Source organism: Dermacentor silvarum, chromosome 8 (genome assembly GCF_013339745.2).
Source record: "Dermacentor silvarum isolate Dsil-2018 chromosome 8, BIME_Dsil_1.4, whole genome shotgun sequence".
NCBI lineage: Eukaryota > Metazoa > Arthropoda > Arachnida > Ixodida > Ixodidae > Dermacentor > Dermacentor silvarum.
This window is the reverse complement of record NC_051161.1, coordinates 18772669-18791665: the sequence shown is the minus strand read 5'-3', so window position 1 is coordinate 18791665 and position 18997 is coordinate 18772669. Positions and strand designations below refer to the sequence as shown.

Below are 18997 nucleotides of genomic sequence, written 5' to 3'. Positions count from 1 at the left end.
TACTATAGCGTGACGTATGGCGACGTGTTTCCTGTTGCCAGTTTTTGCCGAGTGTCCCCTCTTGTTGAATATCTTTCTCTATGGTTGTCCCGTTGTCGCGCCATAGACGTCACCTAATGGGCGGTTGGACGATTTTAACTCACATGTTCCACGAATATACAGCGTGTGCCAGCTAACATTAGCCAAGCCGTTCAAGAACAAAAGAAAAGATTGAAAAAAAAAAAAACATGGCGCGAGATACAATTTTAAGACCTACGATTTTCGGTCATCAGGCATATCACGATTGAACACCGCAGATCTTATAATTGTATCATGCATCGTATTCTTTAAATCTTATTTTCATTGAACAGCTTGGCTAACGTTAGCTGGGACACACGGTACATAGACACCAAAAAATGATTAGTGGACGACACTGGCGGCAGTGCACTCTTCCAAAGCACTTTTATTATTAATGCAGGTAACTTTAGCATGTATAGGGTCACATTCAATCTCTTTAAGTACGGATAGGTGCTTTGTCACAGCCTTTTTGGCTCTGCCGTAATGTGAACTCAGGCCGAATTCGCCAGTGAGCTTAGTTTGAACTTTCCCGCACAGCACCCGAGTTCTCATTTACTTATAAGCGCTTTAGAACTACTCGCTTTGCTGAAGTCAGTTGTAAATTTTTCAGTCGCCTGTTTCGGTGTTTCGGCCTCGTTAACTGTCACGCTCTTTATTTCTTTTTTCTATCAATTTTATTCTGACCCAGATCGACATACTCAGCAGCCTTTTCACGTGATCAAACCTGTGTGACGTGAGCTGGTACATTTATCGGATGTTTGATTCTGGTGAAAAGCCAAATGTTATCATTGCTTAGCACAGTGTGTAGTACTTTAATGTAATCAATGAAAGCAGGTCTAGAGCATTAATTCTCGACGTTTTTGATAGCTACTTCTTAAAGTGCGCAGGAAAGTCTATTGCACAAAATGCACATTTAATTCAAACGAGGCCCAGAACGATCGTTCTGGGCCGTTTTCTCGGGCATTTAGAGAGCCATGCGCTTTTACGACCAGTAATCATTTGATAACCCTGCTGAGCTTTTAACAAAATCCAGTAATGCAACGAACGATGCAGGCGCAGATTAAACTTGCAGTAACTCCGCACGAAGCAATGTTGCGCCGAACTTGGCAGATAAGCAGACATCAAGCGGCGTCTTCGTGCAGACATTTGGGGAGAGAGAAAGTTCGCTGTCGAGAAAACGTCTCGCTCTAATTTCGTCTCGGCTGCTAAAAGTCGTACGGTGTAATCTTAACTCCACTGGACACTTGAGCCGGGAATCGCAAGCAGCATTGCCGCGACTGTGAGCCACGGCAGGAATAAGAAAAGCGTTGCCTTAATGTGACGCCACACTATCAAGGGCCGCTTCTGATCCTCCGCCAGCTGCAGGCAGCGAGATGAAGTATCAACGTCGTTCAGAACATGACTTTGCGTCTTGACACCAAGGGCGCGATCTTGTACGCGGAGGCGTTTCGTTCCATCGAGTCGCACACAATTGGTCAATTTCAATCGCGACGTTCAAATCGACCAATCGTGTGCGGCTCGATGGAACGGAACGCCTCCGTTCCATTTTGGAACGCGTACAAGATCGCGCCCCAAAGCAACACAGCACCCACCATCTTTTCGGAATATGATGTAGATAAAGGAAATCTCACTGTGAAGCATGACGAATCCTTATCTGGTTCCGCGGCCTCCGCCGCGCCACGGCGAGTGCGAGTATTCCTGCGGCCTGCCGGCAACACCGTTGAAACATCACGACGTCGGTGGCCGCCCGCGACGAGTTTGATATTCGATACGCTTGGCGGCAACGGCAGCGGTGTGAGCGCAGTGCCTCGAAAGCGAGGAACTTTCCTCGACGAGTGCAGGTTCCCGTGAGGGCAGGACTGTTCTGAAGGCCATAAAGCAAACCAAGCCGGCGCCGAGAGCAACAGCTGTCCTCGTTATGATGTTCCTCTTTTGATCTTTTGACAGATTCTGGCAATTCCGAACACGCTGTCCGGAGGTGTGTCGTTTGTTTCCATAGAATGCAGTTGAGTTTTCGAAAAGACGCGTGAAAAGAGTCCCGGCGGCGCCATGGAGTTTCCTACAAAAATCACTAGAGGGAATTCTGGCGCCAATGTCTACGTGAGCTGCAAGATGTGGCGGTTCATGCAGCACGGGCATAATAGACGGTACACGGAATTGCCTAAGCTTCGTGCGTCTATAGCTTCAAACGGTTTTGCGACAAATTTCTCATTTTCAATAAAATATTCCGTTGCAAGTGCACCGATTCGCAAGGAGTATGCATACGCGCAGAACTTACCTCCGTATTCAGAAATGCATCTTCAAGCTCATGCTTGACTTGATATAAATGACGTCTGGCGTGAACGTGCCTAAGACGCTCATTGCGATTCCTTTGGTGCGTTCACGACAGGCGTCATTTAAATCAAGTCAAGCGTGCGCTTCAAGTTAAGATGCATTGCTGAATACCGGGGTTATTGTCTTGTGATGAAAAAACTGATTGCTTGGAAATTTACAAAGAAAGCGGGAAAGGGGGAACGAAGAAAGAAAACGCCACAAGAACGCTTGAAGGACTTAAGTACGAATATTGGACAAATTCACGGTACGCTGTAAGGTAAATATACGTAGCGAAGCTTTCAGACACCTATACGTTCTAAACATGGCGTTTCACCGGCAGTTGATCGGGCCTTTGCGCCATCTGTGTGACGAGGGAACACTTACGATGGAACAGAAACCCAAGGGACGCCATATACGGTAAAAAAGTGACGTCATCTTAGTTGTCAAAGGCGCGAAATTAACTTTCCTGTCGGGCCATTAGGGCAGTATCTATCAGTCGTAACTCACTACTTATGACTGAACACGGTACCCACGATGAAACTCACCTTGCAAGCACAGCGTCACCAGAACTCAAACGGCGACTAGCAAAACAACACAAGGTGTGAAGGGGGCGTATAGTAGCAGGTGAACTTTACGAGCGAGCATTTCTGCATACTACACGAACTGTATCGCATTGCAACTGATAGCGGGGCGAACCAAGTGAACACCCCTTTTATCGGGCACTGAAATGAAGGCATTCATTCTTAATTATATAGCGAATTAATAAATTTCCTTCTTCGCCACACGTACATAAAATTGATTAGAAGTTTTATTTTTTTATAAATTCAAGCGGTGTCTTGTTTTTAATTTAAGACAAAATGGGGGGGGGGGGGGGGGAGGGATCGCGGGGGTTCTTTAACAATGTTCATTCCCTCCTCACCTAGTCACGCTTGAATCGCTGCTTCCGTAAACCGCCCTTGCTGGTGCCACTGCTGGTGCCAGTGAGAATTGTTCTTGGACTATCTTTTTTTTTTTTTTTTTTTTTTTTTTTTGCGCCGCGACCCATTTGAAACGACCTTGGCATAGCTGCACAATCACAGCGCCAGACTTTCCTCCAGTATAATTGTTGTCAGAAACAGTGGTGGTGGCACCACCAAGGCTTGCGTATAGCCCTCTTAAGATCACGTTCAGAACAGTTTCCACCCGCCGCGTTATGTAACTTAGTAGCTATGACGTTGCGCCATAGGCAATCTGCGCTGAAGCTTTCCACGATTGACCGCAGCGCCGCAACACACAGCCTAGCGAGCGGAGAAAACAAAATTGTAGGTACGAGATTCAGATTTGGGGTTTATACTTTCGATCGCGCATCACTAGCTAAGAGTGCCCGAGACGCGAAAATGTTATACTACGCTAACCGTGTTGGGGTTATAACGCATGGTCGCCCTTGAATACGGCAGAACGAACAACCCGACGGCTGGCCAGCGTGGTCTTCAGTCTCCGGAAAGCTTTGCGCGCAGCCGTGAATCGAGTGAAGATGCACGGGTGCGTCATTTTGTTCTAGATATTTTTTTCTTTTTTCATCGCCATCATAGCGGCTGGTGATCAGCTCACGACACTGGTGTGATAAATGGAAGAGTTACAGCGCCACCTTGCCGATGCAGGCTGTTGAGGTGCACGTTAACTAATCCCACGTGGTCAAAATTGATCCGGAATCCCGTACTATGGAGTGTGTCAGAACCAGATCATTGTTCTGGCACGTAAAACACGAGAATTTTTAAAGACGGTTTTCCGAGCGCACTTGTTAGCCTACTAGAAAGCTCTTATAAACAAGGGCACGCTCGTACACCCCGAATGCAGCTGGAGACTTGTCCATTCCTAGCGTAGTACCTGTTGTTGGCCTAGTTTGTGTTTAGGGTTCATGATCGTGTGTGAATTGCTCAAGTGAATGAATGTAATTTGATTGCATGAAGGCGACTTGTACAGGCCTAAAAACGTTGGGTATAGGCATGTTTCGGTGACGCAGCCGCAGTTGGGTACGTGAAACGTCTTGCGTGAGTTTCAGACGGTGTATGGGCACTATATATAGGGTACAGAAATGACACAGCCAAATCTAATACCCCTGTCAAGCGGGCAAGTTAAGTGCACTTACGGAGAGTGTCACTCGGTTTAAGTGCACTTTGCCCAATCTAAACGTCGCAAGTGGAGTGTCACTCGCTGCAGAGTGTACTCCGGTCGAAGTGCGTTCGCGGAACGCACTTTGCTAGCCGAGTGCGTAGCCTCGTCGCCAGCGGTTTCAATGGTACAAAATTTAATGCATAAAAAAAGGACACAGAAGTTTATTTTAATGGTCGAACAGCTCTTGCGCACAAATAATAGCCTAAAACGCGTTCATATTCTGTTCGAGAAGGATCAAATGTCGCCTCGTCGCACGCCGCTATGTCGTTCTGGATTGGCTAGGCATTTTTCTTGGCCGGCATTGACTTGCCACTCTCTTAAATAAAAAATATTTTCATTTTTTGTTGAAAAAACATAGGTTAAGTATGTTTTAATTAATAATACAACGTAAGACAATTACTTTTTAGAAGTACTTTTCTTTTTAATCTACGTTTTCACAAAACACGCTCGTAGTCTGTCGACATTTTTTTTTTACTGCGAGTGCACTCTGTTTTCCCGTTTAGAACCGCGTAGCCTAAAGTGTCACTCAAGGTGCCGAAGTGCACTCCCCTTAAGTGCACTTAACTTGCCCGCTTGACAGGGGTATAAGTGTTACATTTATTCACACATTAGGAAGTTTACATGCCCAACGTATGCTACAGCTAGTCTAATTATGCAATCGTGCATGCTGCCTATTCGTAGTGAGCTAGTTTGTTTTGCAGATGGTGTTCGGGCACAATCGCAAAGAAATGACCCCCATAATGGTGGCGCCCGAGAATACTCGAAGTCGCTCGAGCCTCCTGCACACGTAAACGGTTTGGGCTCCGGCGCTCTAGAGACGAACACGTTTCACCGTGATAGAAGGGGCAAGGAGGTTGATTGAAGAGGGATTGCATATCTCTTTGCCTTACTGCCCGAGTCTCTACACAACATTTCTGGAGCGTACGTGTCGAACGCAGAGAAGACATAGCCGAGCAATCATGAACTTTCTGAAGCAAAATGCACACTTGTAGGCCTTACAACTCCTGACGAGCACAGGTTTGAGTTTGATGGATTATACCTACTATGGCGCAGTGGGCTCTCTCAAACGCGACCGCTCCTGCAAGGATGGACAAACATATTGCCGAGCTACACTTTCTTCGATTGCGTCATGCGTGGCGCGACAATAGCGTCATCTGCGCAGGCGACAAATGCGCGTCATCAAGCAATGGCTCATTTCCTCTGCGCAACGATATCAAAGTAAGGCGCGTTGGTAGTACGGCTACAAATATATGAGCGATAATGCTTTAAGATGTTTTCGCTACATGCGGCTTTAGCAAGCGACCCCCTCTGACCGATTTTAAAGACGTTTCATGTTAGACCCCTCGCCCAAATTATGAATTTCACGAATTAAAGAATGGGACCTTGTTGAGTTTGAGTGAGCTTGGTAAGTCTGCACTATCTGTCCGCAGCATGTGCCTGCAGACATGTACGAAACCACCCGAAACTAGCCGTAAATCAGTAGATTTATATTTTCACTCTTTATTGCAATTCAGCGTTATAAAACCGAATTATGCCATGTGGCAACACAAGAGAAAAATAAAAAAAAAAACAGTTTCTCCGAAAATCGTCATGTAGAAAAAAAATATTACGGGTGAAATGCTAAAACGAATTGTACAGACTGAAATATTCCAGGAGATCTAGGCGAAATAAATCATAAGTTGAGTATTTGGAGACTTTTCTCTCGCATGGCGAACTTTTGAACTTTTCCTGACAGCGTCTTCGGGAATGTGTCGACGAACAAGATGTACCTTGGTATCTTGAAGTGACTCAACTGAAAAGAAAACAAAACAGTTTCAAGTTAGAATGGCCTTCTCTTATCGCTTTGATTCCAAGGATGATGAAACAAAGAAATGAAGATGTACAAGTTGGGAGGAAGGAAGGAAGGAAGGAAAGAGTGGTGAAGGAAGAGGCAAGGAGGTTAACCAGTTCAGCACAACCGGTTTGCTACCCTACACATGGGAGGGGGAGGAGGGGGAATGAAAGATGGGGAGGAGAGAGAGAGAGCATAACACAGTACACTCATCGTCAGTCACAGTCCGTCACTCTTGCGTGGTACGTGACATCACTGTCACAGCCGCTTGTCCAAGGCCGTTTCTTTTAAAAACCTGGCGTCCGTTCTAGCGCACCTGGACAATCGACCAATGTCAATTGAAACGATTCTCACGTGTCGTCGACAAAAGACATCGCAGCTGAAGGTGACGAAGGGACTACTTGGGCTTTTTTACAAGTTGGGAGAAAAACAGACAATGTAACCGAGATTAGGGTTTATGTAGTATGTAGATTAGGGTAAATGTATCAGTCTGCCACCATGAACTGAGTAAGTCAGGAAACGTCTGTTTTAATGTAAGGTAGCTAATTTCGATGCTCAGTTTTTTTTTCAGGGCACGCTCGTTATAAACACAGTAACTGCTTATCTGTACAACGCCATCACCTATTCTTTTTATTTTTTGTTTAAGTTACAAGAAGATTTAAAACCTGTGACAGAAATCTCAATTCCCGCGCAAGAGCTGTTATCTTTCTGTAAGGGAATATTACTTGCGTAGAAAGTCAGTGTAAAATTGGATGTTGAACCTAGAGCCTTCACGTAACCTTTAGTTTGTCCTAAGTGACATGCCGGAAATGCAGAATCGAAGTAAATACCAAGGATTTTATTGGCCAGGCCTCCCGAGAAAATGAGAAGTTTCAACATGCGCGTGTACATTATGCGCTGACAAAATGCATTGGCGTTGCACGTATTTTCATTCCCGAAACGGCTTTCTGTTCTACTGCCGGTATAAAGCAACGATGAACGAGCACACATATTGCGATACTCGGTTTCGGGGATGGATATCTCAAAACGGATGCTACGATCAGGAACCCTACAATAGATTACTCACTGACTTTATTTATAGGAAATATGGTATGTAAAGTAAAGTGATAATTAGCAAATTGAATGAAACGCGTTTAATTGGCCTATAGGATATGGTTATTTGTTATGCGAGCTTGCATCGTCTAGCTCAGCTGCCCCAGATGAAGAGACAGCAATGTACTATCTGCCATATGCAATTTTTGACCTTCTCTATAGCCTAAACAGAGAAACAAAACACAGTTGTAATACTTTGGTTCAGTAGCATGTCTCCATTTAAATAAAAAAAAACAATGCGAAGCTCAAATATTAAATGGAGGAAGAGTATAATTGTAACAAAACCAACTGCGACACACCTTCCCTTTGCAGAAATTTTTGATGTCCTCTTCGGTCGTGTTGGACCCGGGTTTCAACATTATCCACGCACAAGCTTCTTCGCCCATTCTTTTATCAGGAACTCCAACTACCTGCGAGCATTATCAAATAAAATTATGTTTTTAGAAACATTATCCCTTACTCAGGGCAGGCATTTACAACGAATTTGACTCAGTAAAATGCCATGCACCAGCGGGATTAGCTTCTTCACGGCTCAGAATTTATCAGTCGTTTTAGAACAATAAGCCTCACATATGTTAGCGGTTCCACGGGGAAGAAATAGGTTCGCAGTTCGGTGTTTTGGTTTGTTTTGTATCCATACACGGTGAATTACATGGCAGAACCTGCCGAGACCGATAAGATATGAGGCATAAGAATTCTAGTGTCCGTTATTTCTGATGCGGACAGCTAGATTATATGGACATGCAATGAAGCAAAACACACCTGAAAGCGGGAAACTATTCTCTATCAGTACGATCGTTCACCACCTTTTGCTGAGTTCGAACTACAGACGATCAAGCTGGCACTCAATCGATGGGAGTCTTCCTTTCCCTCTGGCGAGATGTGTATGTGTACAGTTTCTACGGACACATTGAGGATATTATCTGGGCTTACCAAGAATAGGCCCGACTGTATTCTCTGTCAAGTACCTGAAGTGACGCAAGAATACTGAATGGTCTATTACTCCGCACTTGAGCTTCAAATAACCGAAAACCACGTGAGTAGCGACACCCGCTGCGGCGGAGTACATGGTTTCTTGGTGATAGCTGATAAGGAACTCGGGAAAGCAAGTGCGCTTTATCGACGACGCTGCAGTACGTCTTCAAGATCGCAGAAAAAGCTGCGACTCGGGTTTGGGTGCTTTGGGTACTGGGCTGCGCGGGAAACCATGCCAACGAGATGTTAAGCTTCCCCCCCCGTTCGGTTCAGTCCGACCCGTACATCCGCCCCTCTACTCTACACACCGCCCATCTTGCCGCACCCCAGATTTGTCCACAGAGCCATGTCGTTTGAATGAAATTTATTCATTCATTAAAAATTAGAAAAAAAAACAATTTTTGAGTTTACTCGCTATTATTTGTCCATAAGGAGTAGTATGTGCTATTTTATAAGACTTTCCTGAGCTCCGAATGAAGCCCAAACATTGCACAAGAGACCGTACGTCTCTTGTACCAAAAAAAAAAGACATACCGAAAAAAAAAAAAACTCACGCAGAAACTACTCTGGGAGTTGTCTAAGCATGCGTAAGCACTTGCTCATCTCCAGGCAGCCCGGTGTCATTATCAATGTTATGAAAGTTGATCCGGCCAGCACAAATGACAGTGCTGCAGCGACACGAACATGGTGTGGACGGCGGCGCAAGGTGCATTGATAACGCAAGAAAAATACTGCAGGTGGCAGCGCCAAGTACGCCGATCTAAAGTACCTATATAATAAAAGTACCGCCATCCTTTGATAAACGCCGCTTCTCTCTCTTCCGTATCTCCGATTGGACGATGATAGCGCGCGCTTTTCACTTCTTTGTATTTTCTTTTTTTTCACCTCAGAGCCATGTTGAAAGTCCTCTGCGCAGCCGCAGTCGCCGCCGGCGGCGGCGGCGCGCGCCCGGCCTGAAAGCTTCAACTTGGACTTTCTAGGTGCGCCACCGTCGACTTAGCGCTATCTTGAAAACGATCGCCTTACCGGACGGACGTGGGGACACTTTTTCTCGCTGGGTAAGCATAGAAATGCTTACGCATTTAAAACTAAAAAGTTCATCGAAAATCGCAGATTTAATTTTAGATCACGTGTAAATTACATTCACTTAGCTTCATTACTGGCATAAGTGGATCACTGAAGCGCATCTTCTCTTAAACCAGCTTGTATAACTGCATCGAGAAGCTCTATTTACGACAAAACCACGCCGATTTCTGGTGATCAGTCCGTAGAACAGTTTGGTGTGCATACACGTGTACATCTCGGATGCTAAAAGTGCACCCAATGGTGCAATAGTACGCCGACGTTTTGCCAAGCTCTTTTTTTTTAGAACCAAGCAAGCTTCTTTCTTTTTTTTTTTTTGGTGCACATGTACACCACTCAGTCAGATGCGATTGCAAAAGTGGCTGTTCTAATAGCTTACTTGTACTTCTTCAACCGCTGGGTGGTTGTAGAGGAAATCTTCAATCTCCTGAGGGTACACATTCTCACCTCCGCGGATTATCATGTCCTTTATGCGACCCATGATAGACACTCTACCGTCTTCCGTCATCAAGGCTTCGTCCCTGCGTCAAAGATGGAGATATTAGCTCCTTTAAAATTCCGAAGGCGTTAGTGCTTAATCGGATGTGTAAACAGTAACAGCTACCGTTTCCGTACCGTCGTGACACTGATCTAGTAAACCATATCTGATTTTATGGTAGCGCCTTTGTGCTCTTGTCTTGAACTAGGATACCTTCGAAACACTCGATAAGCATGTCGATACACCGCAAGGATTCACGCGAGTTTACAGACAACGATCGGTTAATCATGAACATTGTTTTAAATAAAGTATTCCTGCAGTTTCTTCACAAAGAGGGCCTCCTTGCGTGTACACTGCCTCCTTGCGTGTACATGTGTACACTCCATTCAGCCTGATTCCATAAAGGCAAGACATGCACACGAGATAAGGCATTTGTGACGGGGTCACGGGATTCCGCCGCGGAAGTTCCAGATATAGTGCGCTATGGATTCTCAGAGTGCTAACCCTAAGCCTGCTTAACGAAAAACGAAACGATGACCTTCATGGCCATTCTGCTTTCATAAAGCATGGTATTTTACATGCAGTGTATTATTGACAAAAGAGGCAGTCATGCGCTACCGCAGTCGAGTGGTTCTACGAGAAACGTTGACGGTTTTGTTGAAGCGTGACAGACTGCAGAAAAGAGAAAATCGTACAGCATCGCAAGGGAGCGCGGAAAGTTGCCGCTAAGCCCAAGTCTACAGATTCTGTCGTAATGTGGATTCCAATACTAAGCCAAATCATCAAATTAAGAAGCAGCGATACCCGGTGTGCTAGGTTACCGTATTGCACAATGTGATATTGAAGAGCGTTCGTCTTGATTCTCTCTCGCTCTCTCTGTGTCTCCTCGTTTAAAAATTAAAATTATGGTGTTTTACGTGCCAAAACAACGATCTTATTATGAGGCACGCCGTAGTGGGGGACTCCGGAAATTTGGACCACCTGGGGTTCTTTAACGTGCACCTAAATCTAAGTACACGGGTATCTTCGCATTTCGCCCCCATCGAAATGCGGCCGCCGTGGCCGGGATTCGATCCCGCGACCTCATGCTCATCAGCCCAACACCATAGCCACTCAGCAATCACGGCGGGTGTCTCCTCGTTTTTATCTCAGCTTTGAAAGTTTTCTCTGGTGCTGGTTTCTACTGAGGATTACAGATCAATAAATCACTGTGCATTCCGCTCTAGAGGGAAACAGCTCGACGGCTACTCACCCTGTGTGATACCAGCCGTTGTGGACAACTTTCCGCGTGTTCTCTTCATCGTCGAAGTAACCCATAAAAACCAGATAGCCTCGCGTGCACAGCTCACCCCTCTGGCCTGTAGGCACTATGTTGCCCTCTTTGTCGACGATTTTCACCTTTAAGTAGGTTGAAACAAAGATACATGTCATTTGCATCGACTTCAGAAAAGACGCTGCTTGAAACTTTCTAAACCTGCAGTGCAAGGCAACGAAGTTTCCGCGTTAGATATTAGTTTCCCCAGGTTTTTTCTTTGCAGAAAATTGCAGCTGAATCTTTCTTACTGCTTTGTCAACCTCGCTTCTGGTAGAATACTGTAATAGTAACGTTGCAGCCATCGCCCCCTCATCCCGCTCTCATGTGTAGGGTAGCAAACCGGTTGTGCTGAACTGGTTAACCTCCCTGCCTTTCCTTCTCCACTCTTTCCTTTCCTTGCAGCCATCGTGGATCTACGCGATGTTGCAGATGTGACCATGCTACAGGAAGCAGTTGACTCCGAGGGGCCCATCGTGCGGTAAATAGTGGCGACATGCAGTTCTAGCTCTGCCTACAATAATACACACTTGTAAGCGTATACACTTGTAAGTCTATAAGCAAGCGTATTGTTTTATCTGTTCGTTTGCGCAGGCCGAACTTTAATATGTATTGTTTGGCTAAGTGAGGAGGAGCAGACGGCCACAGCCATGATGCCAACGTCCCCGGCATATACATATAATAATAATTAAACGAATAAACGCGTGGTTAACGGACGCAGACGCAAGAAGGTGATATTATGAAGCTTTTAGGCACGGGGAATATAGAACTGCCAGACACTATTACCTTCTAAGAGAAGCTTCGAAGTTTCAAAGTCTAGCGTTGACCTTGGCAGTTGTCCATGTACTGAGACGCGCAGACATTTCAGATTTGGTATCACGACTACTTGCATTTGGAAGCCACCCGACGTGACCGAATTCAACCGACCTCACAAACAACCAATCAGGAGTAGGGTAACACAAAGCGAACACGCACTCCACAATTCGACAGAAACCGCTTGAGAGTGTTTTATAGAAACGCCAGTCAGAGAAGCGTGTACTATCAAGCAACTCCATCTTGCCCGAGAACATGAGAAAATGATGAAGCACGGTAATTGACACACTCTACGAAATAGAAGGTAGTCTTACTAGATCTTACGAACGTCTTAGGGTGCTCAAACGTTTATTATCGCAACATCTGATTGACCGCAAGACGAAGTGCAATTGTGCTTTACGATAAACCGCTTGTAAACCAGGCATTTCCTTTGCATGAAAGTTATTGAGGGCTCAATAAGGCGAGCTCACCTCAGTGTGAGAGAAAGGTTTGCCGACGGAATGTATCCATTCGTCCAGTTGATCATCCGGGTTCGTTGCCGTTACCACAGGGCTTGTTTCTGTCGCGCCGTACAGAATCTGGAGAGAAAAAATTGCACCAATATGCTACAGATCGAACGCCTGGGACATTTTTCGTTATCACATATGCTCCAGCAGTAATATGAACCCTAAGCTTTTCGAAGTCCCCTGGAAGTAAAAATGGATTTGTTTCGATAAAACGAAGTATTTCGTGGCGTCCCGTAAGAGGAAAATACCACGTATTGCGGTATACTCAAAAACATACCGCGAAATAGTTTTCACGAAAAGGTAAAGCGGCGTGAAGTTCATTGCAAGTTTAAGCTAAGAGGAAGTTATCGGAACGGGCTGCACTCCCGGGAAAGTAAAATACGGCACTTACGCAGAGCTGCAGTAGAGAAAGTAAAAGGCCACGTTTGTAATTTGGTAAACGCTAGCGGGAGTTCTATAGTTAGCGCAAGTGTTGGTTGAAAGGATAATCTAGAGGAAAGAAAAATAAAGCATGGAAAACAAAAATTGTGAAGCGAGCTTATATGTGCCCATGGACCGTGCATAAAGTTCAGAAATATAGGTGTAAATTTGGTGCGGTTGGTAGCATACATTAAAAATTTAATTAAAATCTGGGGTCTTATGTGCCAAAACTACGATCTGATTGTGAGGCGCGCAGTAGGGAGAGGGGGAGGTAACTCCGGAATAATGTTAACCACCTAGCGTTCTTTAACGTGCGTCTAAACCTAAGTACACTAAGATTTTTTTGCATACCGCCATCATCGGAATGTGGCCGCCGGTGCCGTGGTCGTATACATGAAAAAGAGTGCTAGCACACCGCTACGGATGACGCAAGCAACAAAGCGTGTCTCCGTGAAGAATGACGATAATTTATACATGCGGTAAGTAAATGACCGTCTACCTACGAAGAATCGTTGTGCGTTGAGTTCCGTCATCACTCTCTTAATAACCTCTGGTGGGCATGGTGATCCGGCCATGACGGCTGCGACAAAAAAATAACGTATGCTTTTCAGCATAGCCGTACACTGGTGTAAACTACACGACTTCATTCAACAGACGCGCTAAGGTAATGCTCTCGCTAGTAGGCTGGGGTACGCGGACCATTAACTTCTGGTAGACAGGCTGTTTAGGGTGTTCTTCAGATTCACCAAACTAGAGCGATCGCGGAGCGCAGCGGGGGGGGGGGGGGGGGGGGGTGAAGCACGGCGACAGCGAAGAGAGCGCGAAGAGGAAAGCGGAGGAAGCCACATTGAAGCACCACCAGATGGCGCTCACGTTCACGCATCCGCGGCACCGGCCGTGCGGGAGAAAAAAAAGAACCAGAAAGCTCGCCTACGCCCATAGCGTTCGCCGCAAGCGTTTCCCGGTAAAGATAACGGCTGCATAAGCTGCAGCTGCCGGGAAGCGGCAAATCTATGGCCGGTCTGTATAAAGCGCCGTGCGTCATGGATCTGCCTTTCGGTGCGGTGATCGGTGCGATGCCTCCATATATCACGAAATGAAAAAAAAATGTATACAGCTGCGTTCAGATTTCTGATTAGGGAGTATTGTAATCGTTGGTGATTTTTTTTCAAGCGTTCCTTGACTGAAATTTGTCGTGAAACTGCCGCTGTGCCGCTACAGGGATAGCTCCGACCGTAAAGTATAAGTGTACAGCAATCGGCACGGATTCCAATGCACCGACGTCAACTGAGAACATGGCCAATGCGCAGCCGTGCCGAACGCTAATCGTAGCGCTTTAGTGCTGCTTTGTTTTAACAGTTGCTAAGTATACTTAACCGAATGGGTATAGCTCACACACAGCTAGTTATCAGTTTCTTTCTTTGTTTTTTTTGTCTTTTTATTTTTATTTTTGCACTGATGAGCTATACTTCACTGGTCTAAAGCAGTGCAGGCGATAGGAGTAATGTCTTGAGCCAGGGATGAGATGCCGGGCAAAGGTGGCCGCGAAAACCTGAAGTAACCTCACGGCCAAATACTATAGCACCCGTGAGGCCACAATTTGGTCGTGATAGATGGACACTTGGAATCTTTACAACAGTGTATAAACTGAATATCACAGCAAGCCGCGCTTCTTCGGTTGCTGGTCTCTGTTTCGTGTAGCTTGTCCTGATGGAATCCAGAGCGATGTAAGCCGCGACAAAAAGTTCTAGCTTATGTCAATACCTCTTCGGGTCACCGCGTTCGCCTTGCCTGCGGCAGTCAACGACGCTTTCGTGGTGTACGCGCCGGAAATACCAGCATCCTTCACCCGTCCCGTTGCCGAGAAGAAAGTTTGCATTTGCAAGGTAGTATTATGCAGTGAATACGTTATGTGTGTTAGAACATGGCTGCAAACTCATTCATCCCTGTAGTAAAGCGCACGCGATCCACGAACAGTTTCTACGCGCGTTTCGCGCTCGAACTTATGTCTATGCTTCACAATAATGAGAGGAACCCAAAATTGCCTTGTGTCCTCACAGGGTTGCTGTGGTTATGTAAAAAGTCTATAGAAACAGACCATAACCTTACGGTTTTGCAATTTTCATAAACTTGTCGAAAGGATGCCTACATGTTATGGACAAAAAAAAAGAGAGAGAGAGAGAGAGCGATACAAGTTTGAACGTGGCCAAGTAAATGAAAGTACGTAGACCACAAGTGACGAAGGCTCGAAAATGTTTTGGTAATTGCTACCCGTAATTCAACACATTCATGCAAGATTTTATGAGGCGCGGTGAGCTACTCTCGGCAGTGACCTAAAGCTCAGCGCAAATAGCCAACTGTTTGAACGTCGTCAACTGCAAATCGCGGTCAATTAAAAGCAACGTTGCGACCCCACACCTACCTCTTCTTAGAGAGGAGACGTCATATTGGCCATTTTGCAAATGATGTAACATATCTATGTACATGGTAGGTGTTCCGTAGACATAAGTGCATCTGTAGCAAAATCAAAAGCAAAACAGAAGTCACATCTCAAAGCAACCAATGCTGCATGTTGCCTCTGAAAACAGACATAATTATGAAACAACTGAAATGAAGTTGAAGCAACTGAAGGTGGCAGCATATCTGAGCAACGTAAGTAAAGCTGCTTTTTTACATTTCTCGCATGCACTTTGCAGTCATTTATACGCCGACCCCCGAGGCCAAGGCATAAAAAAATTGTACAATACTTCTCATTTTGGATGCAACTCAGTGAGGCTTCCGCCTTGAAGCCAGGAGCTGGCAACGCCATGGTGGACCCGTGAAGTGCGGCCGCCATTGTGCCGCCGACGCATCCGTAACAGTGAATGAAGGGCACGTTCAAGCAGATAACCTGACGGTAAATTGAAATGATAATTCAGATAGTTGAGTCACGTAGAATATGGGGCTTCTGAACGGAGCTAATGAATGGTTACGAGCAGAGTTGAACATAAAGGGAGCATATGGTGCGGGTAATCTTTGGACTATGATCATTCAATAATTTTTGTGCAACAAGAAAGCGACATTACACCTTGTAAACGTTCCCGTCACTTGCTTAACTTACCAAGTGACCTAGCTTAATTTTTGCCCTAATAACCATGGTTTCAAAAATACAGAATTTTTCCTGAAAGCTATTTTTAAAAAAAATTACGGCAGACAGACAGACAGACAGACAGACAGACAGACAGACCGACAGACAGACAGACAGACAGACAGACAGACAGACAGACAGGACAGACAGACAGACAGACAGACAGACAGACAGACAGACAGACAGACAGACAGACAGACAGACAGACAGACAGACAGACAGACAGACAGACAGACAGACAGACAGACAGACAGACAGACAGACAGACAGACAGACAGACAGACAGACAGACAGACAGACAGACAGACAGACAGACAGACAGACAGACAGACAGACAGACAGACAGACAGACAGACAGACAGACAGACAGACAGACAGACAGACAGACAGACAGACAGACAGACAGACAGACAGACAGACAGACAGACAGACAGACAGACAGACAGACAGACAGACAGACAGACAGACAGACAGACAGACAGACAGACAGACAGACAGACAGACAGACAGACAGACAGACAGACAGACAGACAGACAGACAGACAGACAGACAGACAGACAGACAGACAGACAGACAGACAGACAGACAGACAGACAGACAGACAGACAGACAGACAGACAGACAGACAGACAGACAGACAGACAGACAGACAGACAGACAGACAGACAGACAGACAGACAGACAGACAGACAGACAGACAGACAGACAGACAGACAGACAGACAGACAGACAGACAGACAGACAGACAGACAGACAGACAGACAGACAGACAGACAGACAGACAGACAGACAGACAGACAGACAGACAGACAGACAGACAGACAGACAGACAGACAGACAGACAGACAGACAGACAGACAGACAGACAGACAGACAGACAGACAGACAGACAGACAGACAGACAGACAGACAGACAGACAGACAGACAGACAGACAGACAGACAGACAGACAGACAGACAGACAGACAGACAGACAGACAGACAGACAGACAGACAGACAGACAGACAGACAGACAGACAGACAGACAGACAGACAGACAGACAGACAGACAGACAGACAGACAGACAGACAGACAGACAGACAGACAGACAGACAGACAGACAGACAGACAGACAGACAGACAGACAGACAGACAGACAGACAGACAGACAGACAGACAGACAGACAGACAGACAGACAGACAGACAGACAGACAGACAGACAGACAGACAGACAGACAGACAGACAGACAGACAGACAGACAGACAGACAGACAGACAGACAGACAGACAGACAGACAGACAGACAGACAGACAGACAGACAGACAGACAGACAGACAGACAGACAGACAGACAGACAGACAGACAGACAGACAGACAGACAGACAGACAGACAGACAGACAGACAGACAGACAGACAGACAGACAGACAGACAGACAGACAGACAGACAGACAGACAGACAGACAGACAGACAGACAGACAGACAGACAGACAGACAGACAGACAGACAGACAGACAGACAGACAGACAGACAGACAGACAGACAGACAGACAGACAGACAGACAGACAGACAGACAGACAGACAGACAGACAGACAGACAGACAGACAGACAGACAGACAGACAGACAGACAGACAGACAGACAGACAGACAGACAGACAGACAGACAGACAGACAGACAGACAGACAGACAGACAGACAGACAGACAGACAGACAGACAGACAGACAGACAGACAGACAGACAGACAGACAGACAGACAGACAGACAGACAGACAGACAGACAGACAGACAGACAGACAGACAGACAGACAGACAGACAGACAGACAGACAGACAGACAGACAGACAGATAGATAGATAGATAGATAGATAGATAGATAGATAGATAGAGTTTTGTCTTGCCCCGAAGGGGCATCGCTAATGGTCGGAGACCATTAGCGATGCCCCTTCGGGGCAAGACAAAGCAGAGAAGATGGCAAGAGCCAGCGGAGCCCTAGTCCAGGGCTCCGCTGGCTCTTGCCATCTTCTCTGCTCTCTGGATCAGCTTGAGCTGGTCGTCGAGGGCCGAGCTGGACAGCAGTGCCTCACATTGCTCCCCCGTGGTGTTCGTGTCGTGGTGTTCTACGTTGTGTAGCGTGCACTCCCACGTAATGTGGTATAGGGTTGGTGTGGCGTCGCGCCACTGGCATTCGTCCCTGTAGGCTGTGGGGTGCATGCGATGTAATATGTGTAGGTTCGGGTAAGCGCATGTCTGGAGATTACGCCAGGCAGCGGCATCATCCGTCTTTATTCGATGGGGTAGGGGATATCGCAAGCGACTCCCTCTGTTGTAGTTCAGGTTTGCTGAATACTCAGGGTCAACTGCGTCAGGGTCATCTGCAGTCGGCGTGATGAGTGCTCGGTTATGTGCAAATTCTCGAGCTGCTCTGTCGGCATACAGGTTACCCGTGATGGCAGCGTGGCCCGGTATCCAAATGATGGTTTGGATGGTGTTGTCGTCAGTGTCCTTCTTGGGTATTTGGGCTAGGACTTGTCACGCAGGTCTTGCGATTCTTCCCTGTAGGAAGTTGCGGCAGGCCTGCTGGGAATCCGTGAGGATCGTCAGTGGTTTATTTGCGTGTTGGCCTTCGCGGATGGCTAACGCGATGGCCAGCTCTTCGGCTTCCGTGATCGTGCAGGGGCGGGTCGATCCACTGGAGGTGACGTGGCCTCGGCGGTCGCAGACCACTGCCACTGCGCCCTTATTCTTCGTTCCGTACATAGAGGCGTCCGTAAAACGGGCCGTGGTATGGAACCTGAATGTTTTCTCTATGTACTGGGTATGTGAAGCGAGTCTTCATTGAATCGTCTG

General features: G+C 46.4%; 1 protein-coding gene across 4 annotated transcripts in view; it reads right to left on the bottom strand.

Moving 5' to 3' along the window:
• Positions 1 to 6117: 6117 nt before the first annotated feature.
• LOC119460732 (medium-chain acyl-CoA ligase ACSF2, mitochondrial) overlaps positions 6118 to 18997 on the bottom strand; it is a 53781-nt gene continuing 40901 nt past the window's right edge. For all 4 annotated transcript variants that reach the window (XM_037721807.2, XM_037721803.2, XM_049671781.1 and 1 more), the window contains exons 9-16: positions 15782 to 15924; positions 15457 to 15548; positions 13538 to 13614; positions 12579 to 12686; positions 11236 to 11381; positions 9885 to 10026; positions 7747 to 7857; positions 6118 to 6316 (exon numbers count right to left, since the gene is read on the bottom strand). In XM_037721807.2, coding sequence (XP_037577735.2) covers positions 6197 to 6316; positions 7747 to 7857; positions 9885 to 10026; positions 11236 to 11381; positions 12579 to 12686; positions 13538 to 13614; positions 15457 to 15548; positions 15782 to 15924 — 939 coding nt within the window. In that variant the 3' untranslated portion in view covers positions 6118 to 6196. The remainder of the gene's footprint in view (positions 6317 to 7746; positions 7858 to 9884; positions 10027 to 11235; positions 11382 to 12578; positions 12687 to 13537; positions 13615 to 15456; positions 15549 to 15781; positions 15925 to 18997) is intronic.